We start from the raw sequence: 19,827 nt of genomic DNA, 5'->3' as shown, positions 1-19,827 counted from the left end.
TTCGCCACCCCCACCCCCCACCTCCTCCCGGCCCCAGCATCAGGTGAAGGCAGAACGGATCTAGAGAAAATTAACTGTGCTTTACTGACTGGGTTTTGTATTTCTTCGGGATTGGATTCAGACTGTTTCCAGGAGTTACTTGGGCTGAGATGCATCGTCCTTGTACCAAACCCATTCTGAACGTGGGACTCTTGTCTCTGTAATTTGCTTCCCTTTTGCATATACCCTGTGTTGAGACAATGATTTACAAGGCCAAATCTGTTCAGAAGCCAGTAGCTGACACTTCTCTGTGTGTGTGCCTGTAGTGTTTGCCTGTGTGCATGTGCCTGTGACCTTGCTGCAGTCAGGACAGTCAGAGCAGCTATTCTGATTAAAGTCCAGCTGACAGCCTGTAACCTGACCGTAGTCATTAACTCAAAGACTATCCCATTCCACCAGATTAGCAGCTGTTCAACTTCTAGCCCGGCTTTCTCAGTGTCTGAATACTAGGAAGCAGCAGAAACAGTCTGATATAATAGCTGGTAAATTTAGTATCAAAAACTAATTTAAAATAAACCAAACACACCATAGGAAACATTTTTACCCTTCGCACTCTTCTTTTTTAATAGTATACTGAGCACCAGTTTCTGACAAAACACTTTCATTTCCTATGGGGAACATTATTGATTATTAGTCAGGGGACACAGAGGTAAAAAATGTGATTTATCCCTCTCATTCAAAATTAATATTTATTGTTATTAATCCTGCAAATTTCTCTGCAGTTCTGCCTATAACTCACAGATGGATCCTAGGCTGGTGACAGACCTTGCGTAAAGGGCTATTGTGCTGTCATACTATGGTGGAACCACCGTTGTCCTGGTGGAATGCTTCGCCATCATGCTGTAGTGAAAAATTGCATAGTCAATATTTGTTATCCACCTGGGTGTTGCTAGGAGAATGGTCGTGAGACTGGAAATCCTATCAGCAGCCACATGATGCTTTTCATTTCAATGATTTCCTGAAAACATACAGAGAAGATCACACCAGGAAACTAATAAATTATCATGTACTGTGTGGTACATGCTTTTACGGTAAAATAGTCAAGAAAGGTTCAAGTTCACAGACACAGCATGTTCACCTTGGACATCAGTAGATCTGCAGGAGACAGCGGGGTGCGTTCCAGGGAGACATTCTGAGGATGGGATTGTAAAAAGAGCAGAGGGAGTACAAGGCCTCCACTGCTTCACAAGTGTTGTGGTTTCTAGAAAGGCAGTCTCAGTGCCTGGGTGTTGGATGCAATGGCAGATGTGTGGTAGTAGATGTTTCTGATCCCTGTGGCTCTGAGACTCATTACACTGGGCCTTCAAGCAGCTACCTGCAAGTTGTTGCACTGTACCAGATATCCCATTTCCAGTGACTGGTGAAAGAATGCAAGCTTGTAAGTCTTCTTTTGCCTGTCATGTCTTTGTATCTGTAGCATGTCAGGCCACATTCACCCTTGATGGGTATCTGCACTGAAACAGTCATAGTCTGGCAATCAGTCTGAATTCTTCTGTTTCTCAGACATACCAGGGCAGGGTGGTTTTGGTTGTTTTGTTTTGTTTTGTTTTTTTTAATTAATATCATCATCGTCATCATCATCATTACAATTACTATTTTGAATTACTCCATGATGAATAGCTGAAATTGAAGTTGTCTATTCTGTCTAGGAGCAGGAGGAAGACTGTTGTCTGAATCTAGACTAATGTGTTATGCAAAAAACCCAGAAAGTAAGAGTGTCTGTGCAACCGTGATAGAACATGTGACTGTTTCAGAGGTCTCACTACCCATACATGCATTTATATTTATATATATCCTGAAATAGCTTGTTTCCTGACAACAGTTTGAGGACTGGTTAAGCATGAGGATTACACTTTCTATTCCATGCAGAAATGTTGAAAATAAACATACAGCAGTTCAGAATAAATGTGAGTTATCATGGGGAAAGGCAACTTGTAAGATGCTGTGTGCTGTAAACAACAGTGTGTTGTAGTATACTCCAGAACAAAACCCATACATCTTCAAAAAGAAAGGCCAGTAAGGAGACGGACATTTGTTCCGTCAGTTTGACGGTATTGCTGGGTGTTTAGGATGCATACGGTACTTCCCAGTGCTCTGTATTTTATTGTCTGTTGGAGCTCACAATATCTCCATTATGGATGCATGTTCTAGTGACCTCTCCTGGAAAAAAAAATATCTTAAGGAGTAGGTTCTTTAAAAGACCCTAATCTCTTCTTATTTGTGTAGCCTGAGTGAACAGCTCCTATAGCTGAATAATTCCTGCCCTGAGGAGGATTCTTGAATTACTGGGCATTAGTCTAGGAAAGTGTGCCTGTTCTCTGCCTGGCTTTTTTCGCCCCAGGAAAAGACTGGGAGAACAATAGTTGTCAGTCTTCAAGGGGAGATCCTGGGCTTCCAGTTGCTGCAATTGAGGCCTTCCCGTCGTACTGCTGTTATCAACAGAACATAAAAGTAAAATCAGATCATTTGACCATATGATTAGCACATTCCTGTTGAACTCTAGGTGACCTTAATCTTCTGGCTTTTTACAGAACTGCTGTGTTTCTTACTGAAGAAAAATGTATTCCTTAACAGTAAGGTTTTTCTTTTGATGCTGAAATAACCTCTGGGTGGTTTTAATGGGCTGCATTGGGGTAGATGAGAAAAGATGCATCTGAATGATCGTGAAGACACATTGGATAACCACATTTGTAACATCCAGATGAAGTTTAACCATATAAGTGTTAATTTCTATTGCTTGGTGAAACGCTGCTTGTATTTTCTTTTGCCCTGTCAGTATATTGCAAGATTGACAAGGAAATATTTGCAATTATTTCAACAAGTAGGAATTTCTGGATTTGAAAGAAATCATGATCTTATAATGAGTAAGTCTTACAACTTCCCTGTGGGATTCAGGCAGTTGTTTATGGATTTAGACTGTATTTTTTTACTTTTTAAATTTAGCAAGACTTCTCTGTGTAAATGGAAGCTCCCTGGAGCCATAAGTGTCATTTGATGATGGAGAGTCATAATGAAGAGTTTTGAAAATGGAGACTAGAACTTGCATTTACTTCAGAGCTTCACATTGTAAAGTGTTTGCTTTTATGTTTAAGAAATTAATTTGTATGCATAAATTAAATTCTGTCTACCTGACAAGATCCTTGAGGACCAAAGAGAACTGAAGATGTACTATATAACTAGTTCAATTTTGTAACCTTTTTTTTTTTGTTGACTCATAGTATCTTCAGTGCTGCAACATGAGCAGTTACAAAAACACTAAATTTTTCCTTCTACCCCTGCAGCATGTGACAGTGACCACTGGGGACCTCACTGCAGCAGCCGCTGCCAGTGCAAAAACGGAGCCTTGTGCAACCCCATCACTGGAGCCTGCCACTGTGCATCTGGTTTCAAAGGTTGGCGCTGCGAGGAACGCTGTGATCAGGGGACATATGGAAATGATTGCCATCAGAAATGCCAGTGTCAAAATGGAGCCACCTGTGACCACGTGACTGGAGAGTGCAGATGTCCTCCTGGATACACTGGTGCCTTGTAAGCAGTGGGTATATTATTTATGGGAAAGAGATACAAGTTTTAAACAGTGTTAACAAGAGAAACCAAGTTTAGATTAACTTTTAACACTAAGCTGTTGGTCTGGCTGCTCTGTAATGCAGGGAAGCAGGGCTACTGGCTAAGAAGCAGCTAGGCAAACTGTGTTGCAATACACAGACATGTAGCTGAGAGAAAGCCCTCGATCTGGACTGCTAAATGAAAGCCACAAAAAATAGCAGCAGGAGCTTCTTCATGACCACCATGAAAATGGTTTGGCTGCAAGTTTGGAAAACCGTATTGAAACATGGAGCTACTTGACTTCGTCATTCCAGAATAGATTTTGAGCTTTGTCAATAATAATGGATGAGCACCAACCAGTGTAGAATGAAATATCTTTAAGAAGAAATAATTCCTAGATTGCTAGGTCTGTTTCCTTAGATTTGTTGCATGGATGCTATACAGTATTCAGTGTGTGTCTCTTTATGTTGGACAGCTTTATGTTTCATACTTTTGGCTAGAAACGTTAATGATAGCATTAGAAACAAAGAGGTGGCTGGAGACTGGAGCGTATGCTAAAGTAATGGTTGTCTCTGTTGTATACCACCACCTCCCCAGCTGCGAGGACCTTTGTCCCCCCGGGAAGCATGGGTCACAGTGCGAGGAGAGGTGCCCATGCCAGAATGGAGGTGTCTGTCACCACGTCACTGGGGAGTGTGCCTGCCCGCCTGGATGGATGGTAAAAACACTCTCTGAAATCTACACAACCCCTTAAAACTTCCATATTTGTAGATTTTGGGCAGCATCAGAAAAGGGTAGCAAATGAGGATAGCAAATGCAGTTTGCCTGTAGTCAGGAGTAATGAGAAACATATTTCGTCATCAGGGATTGGAATAAAATACTGTCTGAATAAAAAAACCACGTATTACAGAAAATCCTCCAGTTCTGTGCTGCCTTTTTAACCACACCAGATTCTGGGAAGCAGAAAACATGAATCATACTGTGACAAGGCAACATCCTTTATATCTTGTCTAGAAGTCATTCATTTCTAGATACAATTTGATACTATGAGGAGGTGACACCATTATGTATTTTAGCAGTGGGTTTGGTGCCTATTTTCATATGTTTAGGATGTGTGGCAAAACCCCCAAACCTTCAGATACTGTGTTAAATGTTGGTGATGGAAGTGGGACATCAGAACTTTGATATTATCTTTAGACTTTCTACCCTTTTGTCAGTGAGTAGAGAAAGAATTGACCTCGGAGCTGCAAGTAGCCTCCCCTGCTACCAGGCTGCTGACTCTGAGTTGGCAAATAATGGAGTTGGAAGGTGGAAGGTGATCAAGGCCCAAATAATTTCTTTAAATACGTTTGCAAATAATATTGATTAATAGTATTTGTTAATAATATTTTCTATTTAAATGTCAATTTTGGGTGAATATCCACATTTACTGAACTTTAATTATCTGACAGTAATTGAGATATTATATTAGGATAACCTATGGCAGAGGTCAGTTTTTTACCAACTAGAGAACATAGTTAAAAATTATCATCTCTGTGTATTTGAATAGCACCAGTCACCTGACTGCCTAACTTGGATTATGGCCATTTCTACTTCTTATTCCACTTTGTGTTAGAAGAATGAAATTATTGGTCATAGAATAAAAATGCTTGCATAAATTCCTGACTCCCTTTCTCTGCCTAAACACAGCTAATGAAAAATGAGATAGCATATAAAGCAGTGATAGCAATTTTATACTAGTGTGTGTTTTAACCAACAAATTATCGTTTAGCCCTTTGACTAATTTTCCATTCCAAGTAGTTATTAAGCATAACTTAAAGTTAACTTAAGCGTAACCTAAGTTTTAGATTTTTCAATTCTGCAAAACACAATTGTGACAGTATAACGTTTTTTGCTTTTCATGTAAGGAAAGTTTAAAGTAGCCAGGTATGAATTCTGCAGTATCTTATGTTCGCTGAAATACTTGCATGTCTTTTGTCTGATGAAATGCCTTTAAATATGTTTTTCTTGAAATGGCTTCTTAAAAGTCTTAAGATCTGATGGTTCCCTGACTACACAGGTGCAATTAATTCTAAGGATCTAAATAGCAGTGCAGAAATTCAAAACCCGCTGAAGGGAAGCAGACATCCTACCTAAGCTCTTAAGATGTGCTGCTTTAAATGAAATTACAAGCAGCTTTTCCTTTCATCAGAAAGAAACAACTTATCATAAAGTAGTATAATTGGGGCATTAGAGCAATTACTGATTTCTACACTGCTACTCACTGGAGGGCATTTCCGGATGTCTTGATACATACCACTCCAGATAAATAAATTGAGAAGAGCTTGACATCAATTAGTCTTAAATGTCTAAGTGTTTTCACTGTTACTTAGAGATAGCATTTTTCATCAACTTCGGCTTCCAAAATGGAAATCCTAGAAGATTATTCCTCCAGTGCTGAAACATACTCTGTGTTTAAAGCTGGAGAACAGTCTGGCGTTTCCAAGATCAGCACCAGACGTCTGCATGAGATCTCCTTGATCTTCCTTCATTACAAATCTTTATTCCTTGTCCATTCACACTGTGATACCAAATCTAATATTAAGATTTTTTTCTGCACACACAGGGCATGGTCTGTGGTCAGCCTTGTCCTGAGGGTCGTTATGGGAAAAACTGTTCCCAGGAGTGCCAGTGCCACAACGGAGGGACTTGTGACTCAGCAACAGGTCAATGCCATTGCAGCCCAGGTTACACGGGGGAACGGTAAGGAAATTATTTTTTTTTGCCAGACTGCAAGGGGTATGCTGTGACAGAGAAAGTTGAGAAGCTGGTAGGAAGTAGAATGGAAATACCTGTGATACAATTAAGAGAGTCTTATGGAATGTTTGCTGTGTCACTTAGCTGATGCTGGGTCACAAGTTAAAAGTGCCTGTGAAGGAACTGCTTGGGTTTCAGGATTTTCCTGCTGTGGCTCATGCTCTGGCAGTGTCTGGTGGGCCTTTACTTCAGTGGATTGCAGAATGACGCAGTTTGGGATATGGTGAAGGAGTGAGGAGGGAAGCTGGGTTTTGTGCAGATGTTTGGCAATCATAGTAGCAAGGGAAGCTCATTTGGTTCCTCTTGAAAGTGAGCAAGATGGAGAGCTGTCTCCTAAATTATTTCATTCAAATGAAGAAGTGAAACTTCGTGATTTTCTGACTTGATTGTAGAAAGTCATCTTTGGTAGACTGGAAAGATAATGTGGCAAGACACCATTTTTTAAGGCAGCAGAAAGTGTTGAAAGAAGTGTTTTCCTGTATATATTTTAAACAGCACATGACTCATTTGCTGAACTCAGCAGCAGCTTAATCACTGCGGTCAGTCCAGGGGATCTCTGCCAACAATAGTAGGTATTATAACCATATGCACTTCCCACGCAAGTGTTCACAGGACATGGAGAGAGCTGTGCCAGACATGAGGGGGGAAAAAAACCTCATGAAGAAGAGAAACAATTAGTCCAGAGCTACTTGGATGCCAAAATTAAATTTGCATCTGTGAATAAACAGTGCAGAAGGTGGTAGATGCATTTAAAGAGACACAGACAAGTCAGCAGGGAAATCAAGGGAGTATCTGTATGAGTCTATACAATGCACTGCACTGGTGTTTCTAAAAGCAATTCAATTTTTTGTCTCGGAATTTAAATCTGACTTTAATCTGAGATGCCTTATAGGCATTTTGATCACTGTCGCAAGTCTGAGCTCCCTATTTTCCTGCAAAACAATCTATAATTGCAATTATTTTCTTTTTCAAGATAATTCAAGGGCAGGAATGGGTCAGAAGCAAGGTTGCAGATCTGGTTCATATTTCATGTCAGTGGACTGGCAAGGGAGGGAATTGTGACAAGAAATATGTGGGCATTTGCTGAGCTAACATGTACATACCAGCAGCAAAAGGATGGTTTTAAAAAGTGCTAAGCTGTTCTCTACCTCTGTGTGTAACTTAACAGTATTTGTCTGAGTTTTTTGGTGTGGTGGACTCCTGGAACTTGGTCATCTCGGTCAGCAAGAAAAAGAGGACTCCTGGAGCATCTGACAGTTTCTAGATGATCTGAGTTAACACAAGGGAATCTAGTTTAAACTACATTTATAATTCTGCTTAACACTTTTTGATTGATATCTGTCCTCACGATGAAGTGGAATAGGGTCTTTCAGAAACTGATGGAGATGCAATTAAAAAACTGTAAAAAATTGCAAGGTTAAATTTTGTCTAATTTGTCTGGAATTCCTGAATGTCATTTGGAGAAAATTTATTCTCAGCTTTATTTGTATAACTTCATTAGGAAACATTTAGACAGGGTTATTAGCTCTATTATTATGTTATACCTCTGAAGGAAAGGAGATTTTATTGCTGGCTTCAGTCAGGGCAGAGTTACGAATACCTTGAAACTTCTGTGTAACAGTATCAGAATGAGGTAAATACTGCAAAAGCATGAAATGAACATGTATACTGATTTTACCTCAGAGGGTTCTGACAAATTTTGTTACATTTTGCAGTGCCTTGTGTCACGTGCCTTTGAAATTCTCCTGTAATGAACTACTAATCATACAAAAAAAAAAAAAACCCACAAAAAAACCAAAACCAACAAAAAAAAGCCACAAAAACTCCCAAGTGTATAAGAAAAATGGAAAGAGACCACCAAGGAAATTCTTTTATAGGACTGGGGAAATAAGCAGGTTATAAACTGACACATCATTAGTGTGCTATTTTATCAAGTAATATTTTCATACAATCTATAATTTGGTGAAACTTCGAGGCAGCCAAATTGCAGAGAATGTTATGTGCCTGATATCACCTGTTGAGTTCACAGCATACCTCAGGACTCCAACATGTTCTGACCCTAAAGCTTTGAGATTTATCTGATTTGTCTTTTTGTCAACCTAATTCAGAGTTTATAGATGCTTATACTGAAAAATGTGGGAATTTTCCCTGACACATAGGCAATGAGATGTTATCATCCTTTGCTCTGAGGCATGAACCTGTTGAGCTGAGAGGTCTGTCATAATCGAATAATTTAATTGCACTTAGTGCTGGACCCTTTAGTAATGCTGTAGCAGTACTGGCATTCTGAATTTTAACAATTCAGTTATACACGAGAAGTTAAAGCTGAAAATAGCGAACTCATTTTATATTGTATATATTAAATACATTACCAAATGAAATTGCTACCTGGAAACTCATTAGTAAATGAGTTGCAAGTTTCAGAAGCAGGATATTGAAAACTGTCTTTTAGTAACCAGGCTGGACAGCTGAACATACAGTTTGATACTTAATAATGTCTGTCACATGTTGAACTTCAAAGCAATGTTAGCTAGAGAAGTCAGCTTCTAAAAGCTCTGTGAATGAGAGAGAAAAAGTTTGATGAAGAAGTCTCTCTCTTAGGATATATTTTCCTTAAGGAAAATCATTGCTACTCTCCCATATTGGTGAAACTCAAGTCTTCACTAATTTTCACTTTCATCTATTAGAAAAGTCAGATGAAAAGAAGGGTTTTGGGTTCCTGAAGATTTTTCCATGTCCTATGGATTTTTGAAGAGCAAAATTAATAAAAAACCCAACAACAAAGAAAAAAACCCAACCAAAAACATTTAGAAAAAAATTCTGCAAAGAAGGGTATTCTGGAAATATCATGTGTTTGGAAATACAGAAAATTCTCTCATCAGAAACTGCTGAACGTGATTGCCAGTGAACTTCCTGCCTGAGCATCTGCAGGGGCACATCTGCTGGCTGTTCACACTATTGCTAAGGGGACAATCTAGATCACGTTAAAAAGTTACAGATGGATGGCTTTTGGGACAAAATACTTGATTCCTTCATACTTCAGGTCTGATTTAAGAGAGTTTAGTTTTGTTCTGGTTGCTGAACGTGAATTGCAATGTTCTGTGTATTGTCCTCTTTGTTGGAGGGGTGGGAGACCTTTTCCTTTTCCTTTTCCAAAGGATTTTGCAGAGCCAACGTTTTTAAGCCTGTTTATCTGAGTAGCAAAAGAAACCAGAGAAACAGGCACTTTTAAATATGAAGTTACATAAATTCCTGCTCTACTTAAGAGGCATTTTAGACCAGTGTAAGATTCCTCATAAAACAGTATTTGCCTTAAAACTCCAGAAGTTGTGGTTTATGGGCAATAAAACTAATTTTTGTTTGTATTTCTCACAGATGTCAAGATGAGTGTCCAGTGGGCACTTACGGAGTGCAGTGTGCTGAGACCTGCAAGTGTTTGAATGGTGGGAAATGTTACCATATTAGTGGTGCCTGTCTCTGTGAACCGGGATACACTGGAGAGCACTGTGAAACAAGGCTTTGCCCTGAAGGAATTTATGGTCTCAAGTGTGATAAAAAATGTCCCTGCCACATGCCCAATACCTGGAGGTAGGCTTTGCACTCTTTAGCCCGTTTTCTTTTTCTATATAGAATATAGAAATTAAAAAAACCCTTAAAATAAATATTTCCTGAGTGCTCTAGTACTTGCATGCCAACTGAAGCAACTAAAGACTTGTAAGAGTATTCGGTGTTCTCTAAACATCAAGAAAGAAAATAGCCACCCAAAGGAGTGTCTGCAGTTTAGTGCTTGCAGCTATATTTCATCTTAATATTCACCACCCTATTTGGTCTCTGACCCTTGAAATAAATGTTAAGACAAAGCGTGACCTTTGTCTGTACTTACTGCATGAATAAATATTGTATTGTTCACCATATAAAATCAGTAGATGTCATACATCCCTTGCATATTCTGGTGTACTGTAAGTGAGAAATAACTGAATTAAAATCAATGGATGTATAATCTTAGGAGTAGGGCATGAAAGTAGAGTCCATTTCTCTCTCTCTTTCTGTATACGTGTATAAGAATTGCTGTAGGTGACTATTTTAATACAAAATTTTTGAAGCTTTACCAATTGTAAGTCTGGGTGTCAGAAATACATATTTTTTTTGTTGTTACTCAAGTGATTTTTTCTAGAAAGCAGGTAAAATCTGATCCCTGGAAGTCAAATGAAAATAGCTTTCCTACTGGCTTACCTTTTACCATCTCTCCTTATTCAGGCATAATGACTCCTATATTTTGAGTTTTGTTTCTCTTTGGGGATTTTGCAGTGTTTCAGCATATTGTTATGAAAAATCTAGCTATTTGGAGACAAACTTTCAGCTGTGAGGGAGGAACGTCAGATGTCAGTCGAGGCAAGCCAACATATTTGTAGAACAATTCTGGACAGCTTTCTCTTGTTACAAAACACAGGGTTTTTTGATTAAATACTTTGTTCAGTGTGCATTCACTTATACTTAAATGCATTATTAATCACAGTACCTTAGATAAGGTTTGTGACCATAATCTAAATTATTGCTGTTGAAAACAGCTCTGGAAGAAATTTGTGGAAACTGTTGATTGTCACATAGAATGCTGCTGTATGTTGTATATAAGTTGCACTTTTCCTCATAAATAAAACAAAAGCCTTTAGTTAGAATTTAGCAGTGATGTTAAAGCACTCAAGCACATACATGGAAATAACTATTCTTTTAGGCCTCTGTGAAAAATTACTTTGGGGATTGTCTGAGTTGTTCAACATACCTTTCATTGACAAACCATGTGACAGCAAACTGAATTGTTTTCCCTTTCCATTCATATGTTTTTACAGTTCTGTGCTTGCACTTCTGTTGATCCCATTTACTTGAAATGTGTTTTGAAAAAACACAAGAGCTTTTAACATAAAATCAAGCAATTCATTCTTTGAGCAATGCATTCAAGAATAAATGGCACCATAATGCTGACCTATCTAGTTCTCAAATTATGGTAGTAGACTGAATACTATTGTATTAAGAATTATGGTTAGCTGCTTTCCTGAAAATTTGTCTGCAGACTTGTTTGACAGGAATGCATTACACTGTATAGTATTTCTGATACTACAGGGATTACTTCTGATTCATGTTCAAACAGCTGTTCCTTCATTTATGCCGCTGGAAGACAGCTTGTGGTCAAATCAGATCACAAATGTTCACGTAAACAGCAGCATATGCCTTGTCTTTTTTTGAACATTTCCCCATCTGTATGACAAATCAAAAGGCACTTATAACAGCCCTGTAGGTACAGGAGCATATTTGCAAGGGCATAATGATCCATGAGTTAAACAAAGATTTTCATGACTTCACAAGTGTATTTTTCATATATAGGTTCCTTCCTCCTAGTCATTAAGACCACCAAATAACAGAAATCAAAGGGTGTGTGTTTAATAGTATAGAAGACAAAGCTCCTTGCAGACACTTTACACTTTTAAGAATCTTTTGAGAAGTCTGTGGTGTCTGGCAGTCTTCATCTCTCACTAAATATCAGTCAGCCAGAAGACAACTTTTTAAGCACATCCGGGCCTTATTCCTTACTTGCCCTACCACGAGTGCTGTTTGGGCTGGCTGTAGCCAAAGGTTCTTTATAGCACTAACCCATTTAGCAGCAATGTAACAACCAGTGATCCCAGGGCATGAAAAAGGGGGTGCAGTTCCTTCTTCAAATACACTTCATGTGTCTGTAGGTCTAGAATTCTGTTAGGACTTTGAGGGGCCTTGGTAACATGAAAGATTTTTCATCTGGGTATGACCACTAGTTTAGATATCCTTGAGGAGGAGCTGTTGCTAGGCTCAGAGCCCCAGGTTATTACTTAACATTCTGAGTATTCATAGATATGGAAATGAACTAAAGTTTAGTTAAAAAAGTACTTAGCACCAAAAAATATTGCTGTAAAATATGTGTACATAAGTTGCAGTATACAAGTATGTATCTAGCCATTTTCTTCAAATACGAAAAAACATGGTATATCTTAGTTTAAAAATGTATACATATTTCTATTACTGTTTTTTGATTGAGGAAATGGCATCAAACCAGCTTTGGCAATAAATTGTAATTTGCATTTTGGGTAGGCTAATCTACAGGGATTTCACTGCTGCTATTGATTGATGGCAGCTCCTGGGGCTGAAAGGCAAGCCCATCCTTGTTCTTAGTTGTATCAGCAGCCTTTATTGAATGCTTTGTGAAGGGCTAGATATAGATATAAGTGAGAGATTTTAATCTTTTTGAGGGGTCCGGAGGACAGCAGCAGGTAACAACCCTCTTGTGCCAAGAGTATTTTCACAAATGGTTCTTCTCTATGATACCTTTGATGTACATAAAAGGATTTGAGCTAGAGTGGAAATCAGACACAGACCTCTGTTCTCTGTGACTAGGTGACACTCAATTTTTCTCTTTTTATTTGGTAGTCAAGAAAAAAACTAGAGTGAGTGCTAGCTGACTAAGACTAAGACCACATAAAACATGTTTCCTTAGTGTGGTACAACAGCAGCGCTGTGAGCTGATATGAGCAGACCCATGTGTCCCTGCCACTTCTATCCACAGCCTGTGGGGTTTACAAAAACTTGTCAGACCTTAATCTGCCTTCATTAACATTGTCACTTCATTTTGCACAGGAATGTTCTTCTAGCCTAAACTTTTAGACTGGATTTTGTCATGCCTTTACTCAAGTGACGCATGATGATCATTCAGAAAATGTAAAGAGGGCAGTCTGTAGCTGCATATTTATCTAGGAGGTTTACAAAGGATATTTGTCAGACCTGTGTTACAGCATATGCACTGGTTTCAGGTTGATATCCAAGCTAAATCTGAGATGTCCCTGTTGTTAGTTTTTTGTTTTGTTTTGTTTTGTTTTGTTTTTGTAAGCTCTTTCTGGTGATCATCCACCACTGCTTCACACCTGTAGGTAAGATCAGCTGGGGTCATTCTGTATCACCAACTGATTTGGTATAGTTAAGGCTGGAATTAGGGTTTACTCATGATGTGAGCTCTAATGGGGTTTCTTTTGTCTTGTACTTTTTCTGAGATACATATATAGGGTTGAGTGGAATTTTATGGTGTGATACAAGCTTAGTTCATACAGTATGGTTTTAGTTTTGAAGTCAAGATGATGGCATCTTGCAATTTTGCATTTTTATAATGGATTTGTACATACATATACAAGAGTTTTTCATGGAAATTTTTTATTGTATAGGGTGCTACAAAATTTATTGTGGATATTGTGATCATGAAACACCTCTTTAAATCATATTAAAATCATTAAGCTCATTTAAGACCTTCAAATAAGTAGTATCAACTACCCACAAGTATATTTTTGGTGTCTGTACAGAATACAGAGTATAGTTGTATTTCCAGAAAGTGTGAACAAAAGACCAGGAATAAAAGCAGATGTACTGGCAATATCTCTCAACACCTGCTTATTTCTCTATCTTAATATATAAATCTTATTGCTAATTAAGCTAACTGCATGAGAACCCATCAAAAAGCCTCAGAAGTGCTCCAGCTTCCTACATCTAATTACAAATTACGGAATACTAATTTTGGTGTCAATCAATATATGTGCAAGTATGCCTTAGTAACACTCACTGGGGGGCACAGAATATCAATGCTTCTGCTTCATAGCCAATGCTTGCTCATGCGTGTGTTCTCCCCCTCCCCTGAAAGGAAAAAAACATCCAACAACAAAAACACTGGGATTTAGGTCTTAAAATGACAGCACTACTAATTTTATGTTGTAAATATATTCTAATTCGTATCCTAATGACTATTCAGTTGTGGATTGAAACATTTTTTAATATCTGCTACCCTGTATTCTTCCACTGATAAGAAACATGGGAATTTGATCCAAAATTCCAGTGGGTGCCTACAGGAAGTTAGGAACAGGCAACAAATCTGATTATGTTGCTGCATCATGTGTTTTCATAATTTTCATGTACTCTATATGACAATAGCTCTATTTCAGCTTATTTTGTGGCAGGTATGCTTATAACTGAACAAATAACTAGGACTATTGACTATGAACACCGTGAGTTTTGAAACATTTCTGAATATATCATTTAGTTGAAAAGACCTTTCCTCTCACTTTATGTAAACTAGCTTAATATTGTTAAAGAGATTTTAATATCTACAAGACCCCCAAATTCTTATGATGTCATACTGTATGCAATAAGATATAGAGACCAGAATGCGTAATAACATTTGAACCTTTGTAATTCATACTTTCCTTGATCAGCAGAGTGTTGTCAATTGGTTGTGTTTGGCAACAGGAGAATCTAAGTTTAACAACAGTGAGTCCAAGAGCATTTTCAAATAATACTGCATTCCCTTGTTGTGTTTCAACTTTTTCAAAGAATATTGTCATTACTTATGTTATGGTACCTAAAAATGCAGTACGTATTTTTTCAAAGTTTCAAATGCTCGGTTTCAAACATACCCCCCCACAAGGAGTCAGCAAATCTTGCAAAATCAGGCTCTTGTCATGGGTCATTTAATGTGCCTGGACAAAGGCATATTTTTTTTCCAGCACATTTAAATGAACTTCAATCAGTGGCAAAAAAATATTTAAACAGTCTTCCCATTGTAAATATATTGGATTTGGATATTAAGGCTTTCCTTTGGTGAGAATTAAGTGAGTGCTTTGTCTGCCAGAGTGCTACAGAGTACCCCATTGTGTACACTTTTCCAGCACATATATCTTTGCACAGCTGATGATGTCCATTTGTTCTGAGGCAACAGCTGTCTGACTGGCCCTTCAATGAAACTGCTGTTCCAGGTAGAGACAGCTGGTCTGCCACCAGGTATGGCCAACATAGGGGAGATAGTCTGCAAAAGGTCACTATGATGGTGTATCTGACTTCTGCCCAATGCAAATGATTTTGTTTCATTCCCAGAAAGATGCCAGTTATCCTCTTTTCAACCAGCTATTTAAAGAAAAGAGCATGCATGCTACCCATTTTGTGCTGTGTTATTATGCCATGCTATTTTACCAAAGCATCGTATTTCTCAGACAATATGCTGCTGAGTTTGGGCACTGTTATGGAAATGATCCTATTATATTTGGAGTGCAACCCTAACAATACATTTTGGGGAATTTAATGGTTTCATCACCTTAATCTTTGTAACCGTGGATATCTATTTTATGGTAAAAACTTTGTTTCAGATAGTTTATTTTCAACTAGCTATGGAAGACTGATACCTCTTCTTTTCTTTCCATGTCCTCCCCAAATGCCTATATCATAGAATCATATGTCATATGATGTTACATTTCTTGTCTTAATTGGAATGCATTTGTATATACATATACAGAACCCTTTGCTTTGTGGTCTGGGGAGTATAACCATCCCTACACATAGCATGCAAGATCTTTTATACAACCTATCTATAACAGCATTTTGTTCTCTGGGAAAAAAAAACAAACGATGTCATGTTTAGTCCTGAGTTATTTATCCTTTCATCCCCTCCTGGCAGCTGTCACCCTATGTCTGGGGAATGCTCCTGCAAGCCCGGCTGGTCTGGACTCTACTGCAATGAGACATGTTCCCCGGGATTCTATGGTGAGTCATGTCAGCAGATCTGCAGCTGCCAAAACGGTGCTGACTGCGATAGTGTGACTGGAAAATGCACCTGTGCCCCTGGATTTAAGGTAAATAAGTCTTACTTTCACAGTCCTTTTTTGACTCTACTGCCTTTAGTTAAGTGCAAAATTCTTCAAGATGCCAGAGTGTCCTTTCCCCACCATGGTAAAAGAGAAGCAAAGATATTTAGGTATCACTGGGTGTGTTGCAAGACCCTGAGAAGGCCAAATTTGTGATTGGTTCTTAGTACTGAAATGAAGCCATTTTAAGAAAGAAAAGTGATGTGTCTTATAAGATGAGTGTGTGCTGTTGAGGTGTAAATAAAGGGAAGAATGATAAGTTCCAGTCATTATCTTGTACATCAACTCCTCATGCTCCATCTGGAGAAACTCTAGACAAAGACATTTGTTTTTGCATTTCAGGGCAGATTATTCTGCAGCTTTTGCGTACATTTGCTGTTACCTGTGCATTGGATGATAATCTAACATAAAAAACGTTTTACAGTATGACTTTTTCTAGGAATAATAACAGTGAAAACTTCAGTCAAATAATTCTTAAATATATTTTACATATCCATATTATTTTCCATTAACCTGCTGTCTTACTGTGTTTTGGTTTCATAAAGGGCTTCTTTATTACTGAAAATATGTCCATTGATCTAACCAAGTGCTGTTATGTATGTGACCTGAGCTCTCACAGCAACTAATAGAAAACCAGTGATTACTGTAGACTTTAAGAAGGATGAAGGACTCCCTCTCCCTTAAATTCAGGATAGCTTAGTGCCAACCTAGGACAGTCATGGGCTCTATGTTTTCTGGCTTTTGTAGTATCTGAGTCAGTGTAGGTCATTTATTAGTTGTATTGTCTGAATCTCATCAAAGAGTTTTTAGACTCTATTTTTGTGTAATTCAGGGTGCTGCTTGTGGTACTCCTTGTCTTCTGGGGACATACGGAGTAAACTGTTCATCCATGTGCAACTGCAAAAATGAAGCCATCTGTTCACCAGTGGATGGTTCTTGTACTTGCAAAGCAGGTAAGCTTCTCTTAAGATTAATTTTCTTTTTCTGTAATCATAAAATGAAATTTTGTTTTTGAAGTAGAGAAGAAGAAAGAAACAATAAAAAGCAGACCACCTTGAAGGCCGTATCACAAAATACTTTATGCTTCTGCTGCTCTGGGAGGTGAAAATGAGGAAAACATCTGCTCACATAAGAGTGTGCATACCTTGTGTTCGTGTTTCTTTGAGGCAGTTCTCAGTGGGCTGGGTACTGTGGCTGGGTGAATTACTAGTGTTTACCCTGAAATGGGCCACCACTTGTCTCTTGTGGTAGTGCCGTGGTCTGCTAGAAGGACTACTGGTATGCAATTTATCTGATGTCAGCCTTCCTAGTCAAAGTACATAGCCCTGTCTCCCCTCAGGCTGGGTGGCCACCACCTCTGGCTGCCACCCTCACCCCTTTAATCATCACAGACTTCTTCCGGCCAGTTTAGCACTGATGTTGGTATCTACTGGCATTATTTATATTTGAATGCTCTATTCCTCATCAATTCCCTGACAAAACATTGCCTAACCCCCTTTCCAGCCTGTGTCCTTTACTGTTCCCTTCTTCCACAAGAAACTTGCTGAATGTCCCAGTATTAGTGCAGGTGGACTCACATTCCCTGACCCCTCTGCTTGGCTCTCTCCTCCCAACAGTAATTTTGATGGCCAGTGCACTTCTGAGAGAAACTGTATGTACCTGCCCACCTCTGCCTTTCCCAGTAGCACATGCCTTTGCCTGGAAGAACCGTATCTCAGATGTCCTCTAGCACTGGTTCTGCTAGCAGAAAGAGATCTTTGTATCTTTTCCCATATAAAGGTCTGCAGGCCTACATGATATTCCTGTTCTACCCAAAATATGCTACTAAACTTTACTTAAGGATGCTCTCTTGCAATACATCTGTTCTGTTTTTCAGCATTTAAAGTTCAGTGTCCCTCAGCTGTGATGCTGGATTGCTGAGAAGGGAAGGGCAAGCTGCTGAATGCTCCCAAGCAAATCCCATGCCTAGCCCGTGTTATAGACACCCCATTTGAAAATGTTCTGGTAAAAATCCTCAAAGGTTGAGAAGGGGAGGAGTGTTAGTTACCTAGATAAACAGCCACAAAATTTGTCAGGGACTGATACAATTAAACCAGTTGTGTAGCACATGTGGAGAGTTTCCAGCTTCTACTCTTGCCAGAGATAATGGAGCTGATTTAACTCTGTTAGAAGTAGCAAAGTAGCTACTGCTAAGTAGCTAGGTGGTGAGAAGAAAAAATATTCTGTAAACCATGCATAATCCTATCTTCTTGTGCATTGTGCAGTTTTAGTCATGCTATGATGAAAAAGGACAGCAAATGAAATTAAACTCAACCCTGATACTTGTAATGTAATGAAGGAAATTTATAAATCTTGGAACAACATTTGGGAGAAACTGTCTTAGTTTTCTAGCTAATGTAGTATAACATTTTTTCCTGAAATGACCCCTAAATTTGAAGTTACCAATCCAGGGCACGAGGCAGCTTCATTTCAGTACATGTGTTTTGCATAGTCTATTGATTAGGCTCAGTGCGGAATTATTTTTCCCTTCACTTACTGTAAACAATGTATAAAATTAGAAACTTGGCTTGTGTCATTACTGATGATAATGTATGACTGTCTCATGCTGTTTCTCTTGCATCCAATAGGTGGTTGCAGTTTTTAAAATCTATGTACATTTCTGTTTGTCCAGTGTGAGTCTGTGAATCATTGCTATCAGGCATCATCAGTGATGAATGCTGCATTTTAGAACCATTGTCTATTTCATGCTTTTTTGTATTTGGAGAGAAGTACAGAAATCATCTAAAAGGTCTTTTACATATCCTTGGAGAAATCCAACTTGAACAATTCTTCATGTTTTCTCTTTTTTTGTGTGTTGAAGATTTCTGTTAAAACCATATATTATGAAAGCAGCAGCTTAAGTCTGGGGAAAATATTCCTAATTTTTTTCAGGCTATGCCTTAAAATGTTCAGTATAGTTTAGTGCTCCTCAGTGAAATTTCAAGGTGTCTCTGTTTTCATTCCAGATCTCCCATCAATTGCTTTTGTGTGTTGGCACCCATCTGAAAACGTGTGCTGTGCACAGATGTTACAAGGTGCCCTTGAGCACCTTTGTTCAAACCTGGACAATTCTGCAGCTGAAACTGCTGATAACTTGCCTGTAGTTAATGTTACCCTGCTACTGCACATCTCCAAGAGAGGCCACATGTTGGGCGGAGTGAAACGTTCTTAGGAATGGACAAAAAACTGATTAATTTGTTACTTTAATTCTTATTTTTGGCAGGTTGGCATGGTGTAGATTGCTCAATAAATTGTCCCAGTGGTACCTGGGGACTTGGCTGTAACTTAACTTGCCAGTGTCTTAACGGAGGAGCTTGCAATGCTCTGGATGGAACCTGTACCTGTGCCCCAGGCTGGAGAGGAGAAAAATGTGAACTCCCTTGCCAGGTAGTTTAATAATTTCACTGATTTTTGCACTGTAGGATAATATAGGGCAGGTGGATGCTTCTGTCATTCTTCTGACTTCATGGGGACAAGTCCCTAAGGAGCACTGCACAAGCCTATATATGACTGGGTTCAAGATTAGACACATGTACCAACAATTCTTCTGGAAGAACTCTGCTGCGCAGTACACCAGATAACACAGAAAATGACTACACAAAATGAAAATGCCCATAAGAACACTTTTTCTGCTTTCACACTTTTAAGGGTGGACCTGAAACTTTCCAGCAGATCCTTTAGAATTTGTTGAAAAACACAGAATCCA

At 38.7% G+C, this 19,827-nt stretch overlaps 1 protein-coding gene across 2 annotated transcripts in view; it reads left to right on the top strand.

The window, feature by feature from the left end:
- Window positions 1-19,827, top strand: part of MEGF10 (multiple EGF like domains 10) — a 110,028-nt gene that overhangs the window by 49,726 nt on the left and 40,475 nt on the right. For both annotated transcript variants that reach the window (XM_055699722.1, XM_005437055.3), the window contains exons 6-12: window positions 3,321-3,567; window positions 4,183-4,303; window positions 6,191-6,327; window positions 9,757-9,969; window positions 15,896-16,070; window positions 16,915-17,035; window positions 19,345-19,508. In XM_055699722.1, the coding sequence (XP_055555697.1) occupies window positions 3,321-3,567; window positions 4,183-4,303; window positions 6,191-6,327; window positions 9,757-9,969; window positions 15,896-16,070; window positions 16,915-17,035; window positions 19,345-19,508 (1,178 nt within the window). The remainder of the gene's footprint in view (window positions 1-3,320; window positions 3,568-4,182; window positions 4,304-6,190; window positions 6,328-9,756; window positions 9,970-15,895; window positions 16,071-16,914; window positions 17,036-19,344; window positions 19,509-19,827) is intronic.

This window comes from Falco cherrug, chromosome Z (assembly GCF_023634085.1).
Source record: "Falco cherrug isolate bFalChe1 chromosome Z, bFalChe1.pri, whole genome shotgun sequence".
Classification (NCBI taxonomy): domain Eukaryota; kingdom Metazoa; phylum Chordata; class Aves; order Falconiformes; family Falconidae; genus Falco; species Falco cherrug.
The sequence above is the reverse complement of the archived record's forward strand: the minus strand, read 5'-3'. Positions and strand labels throughout refer to the sequence as shown.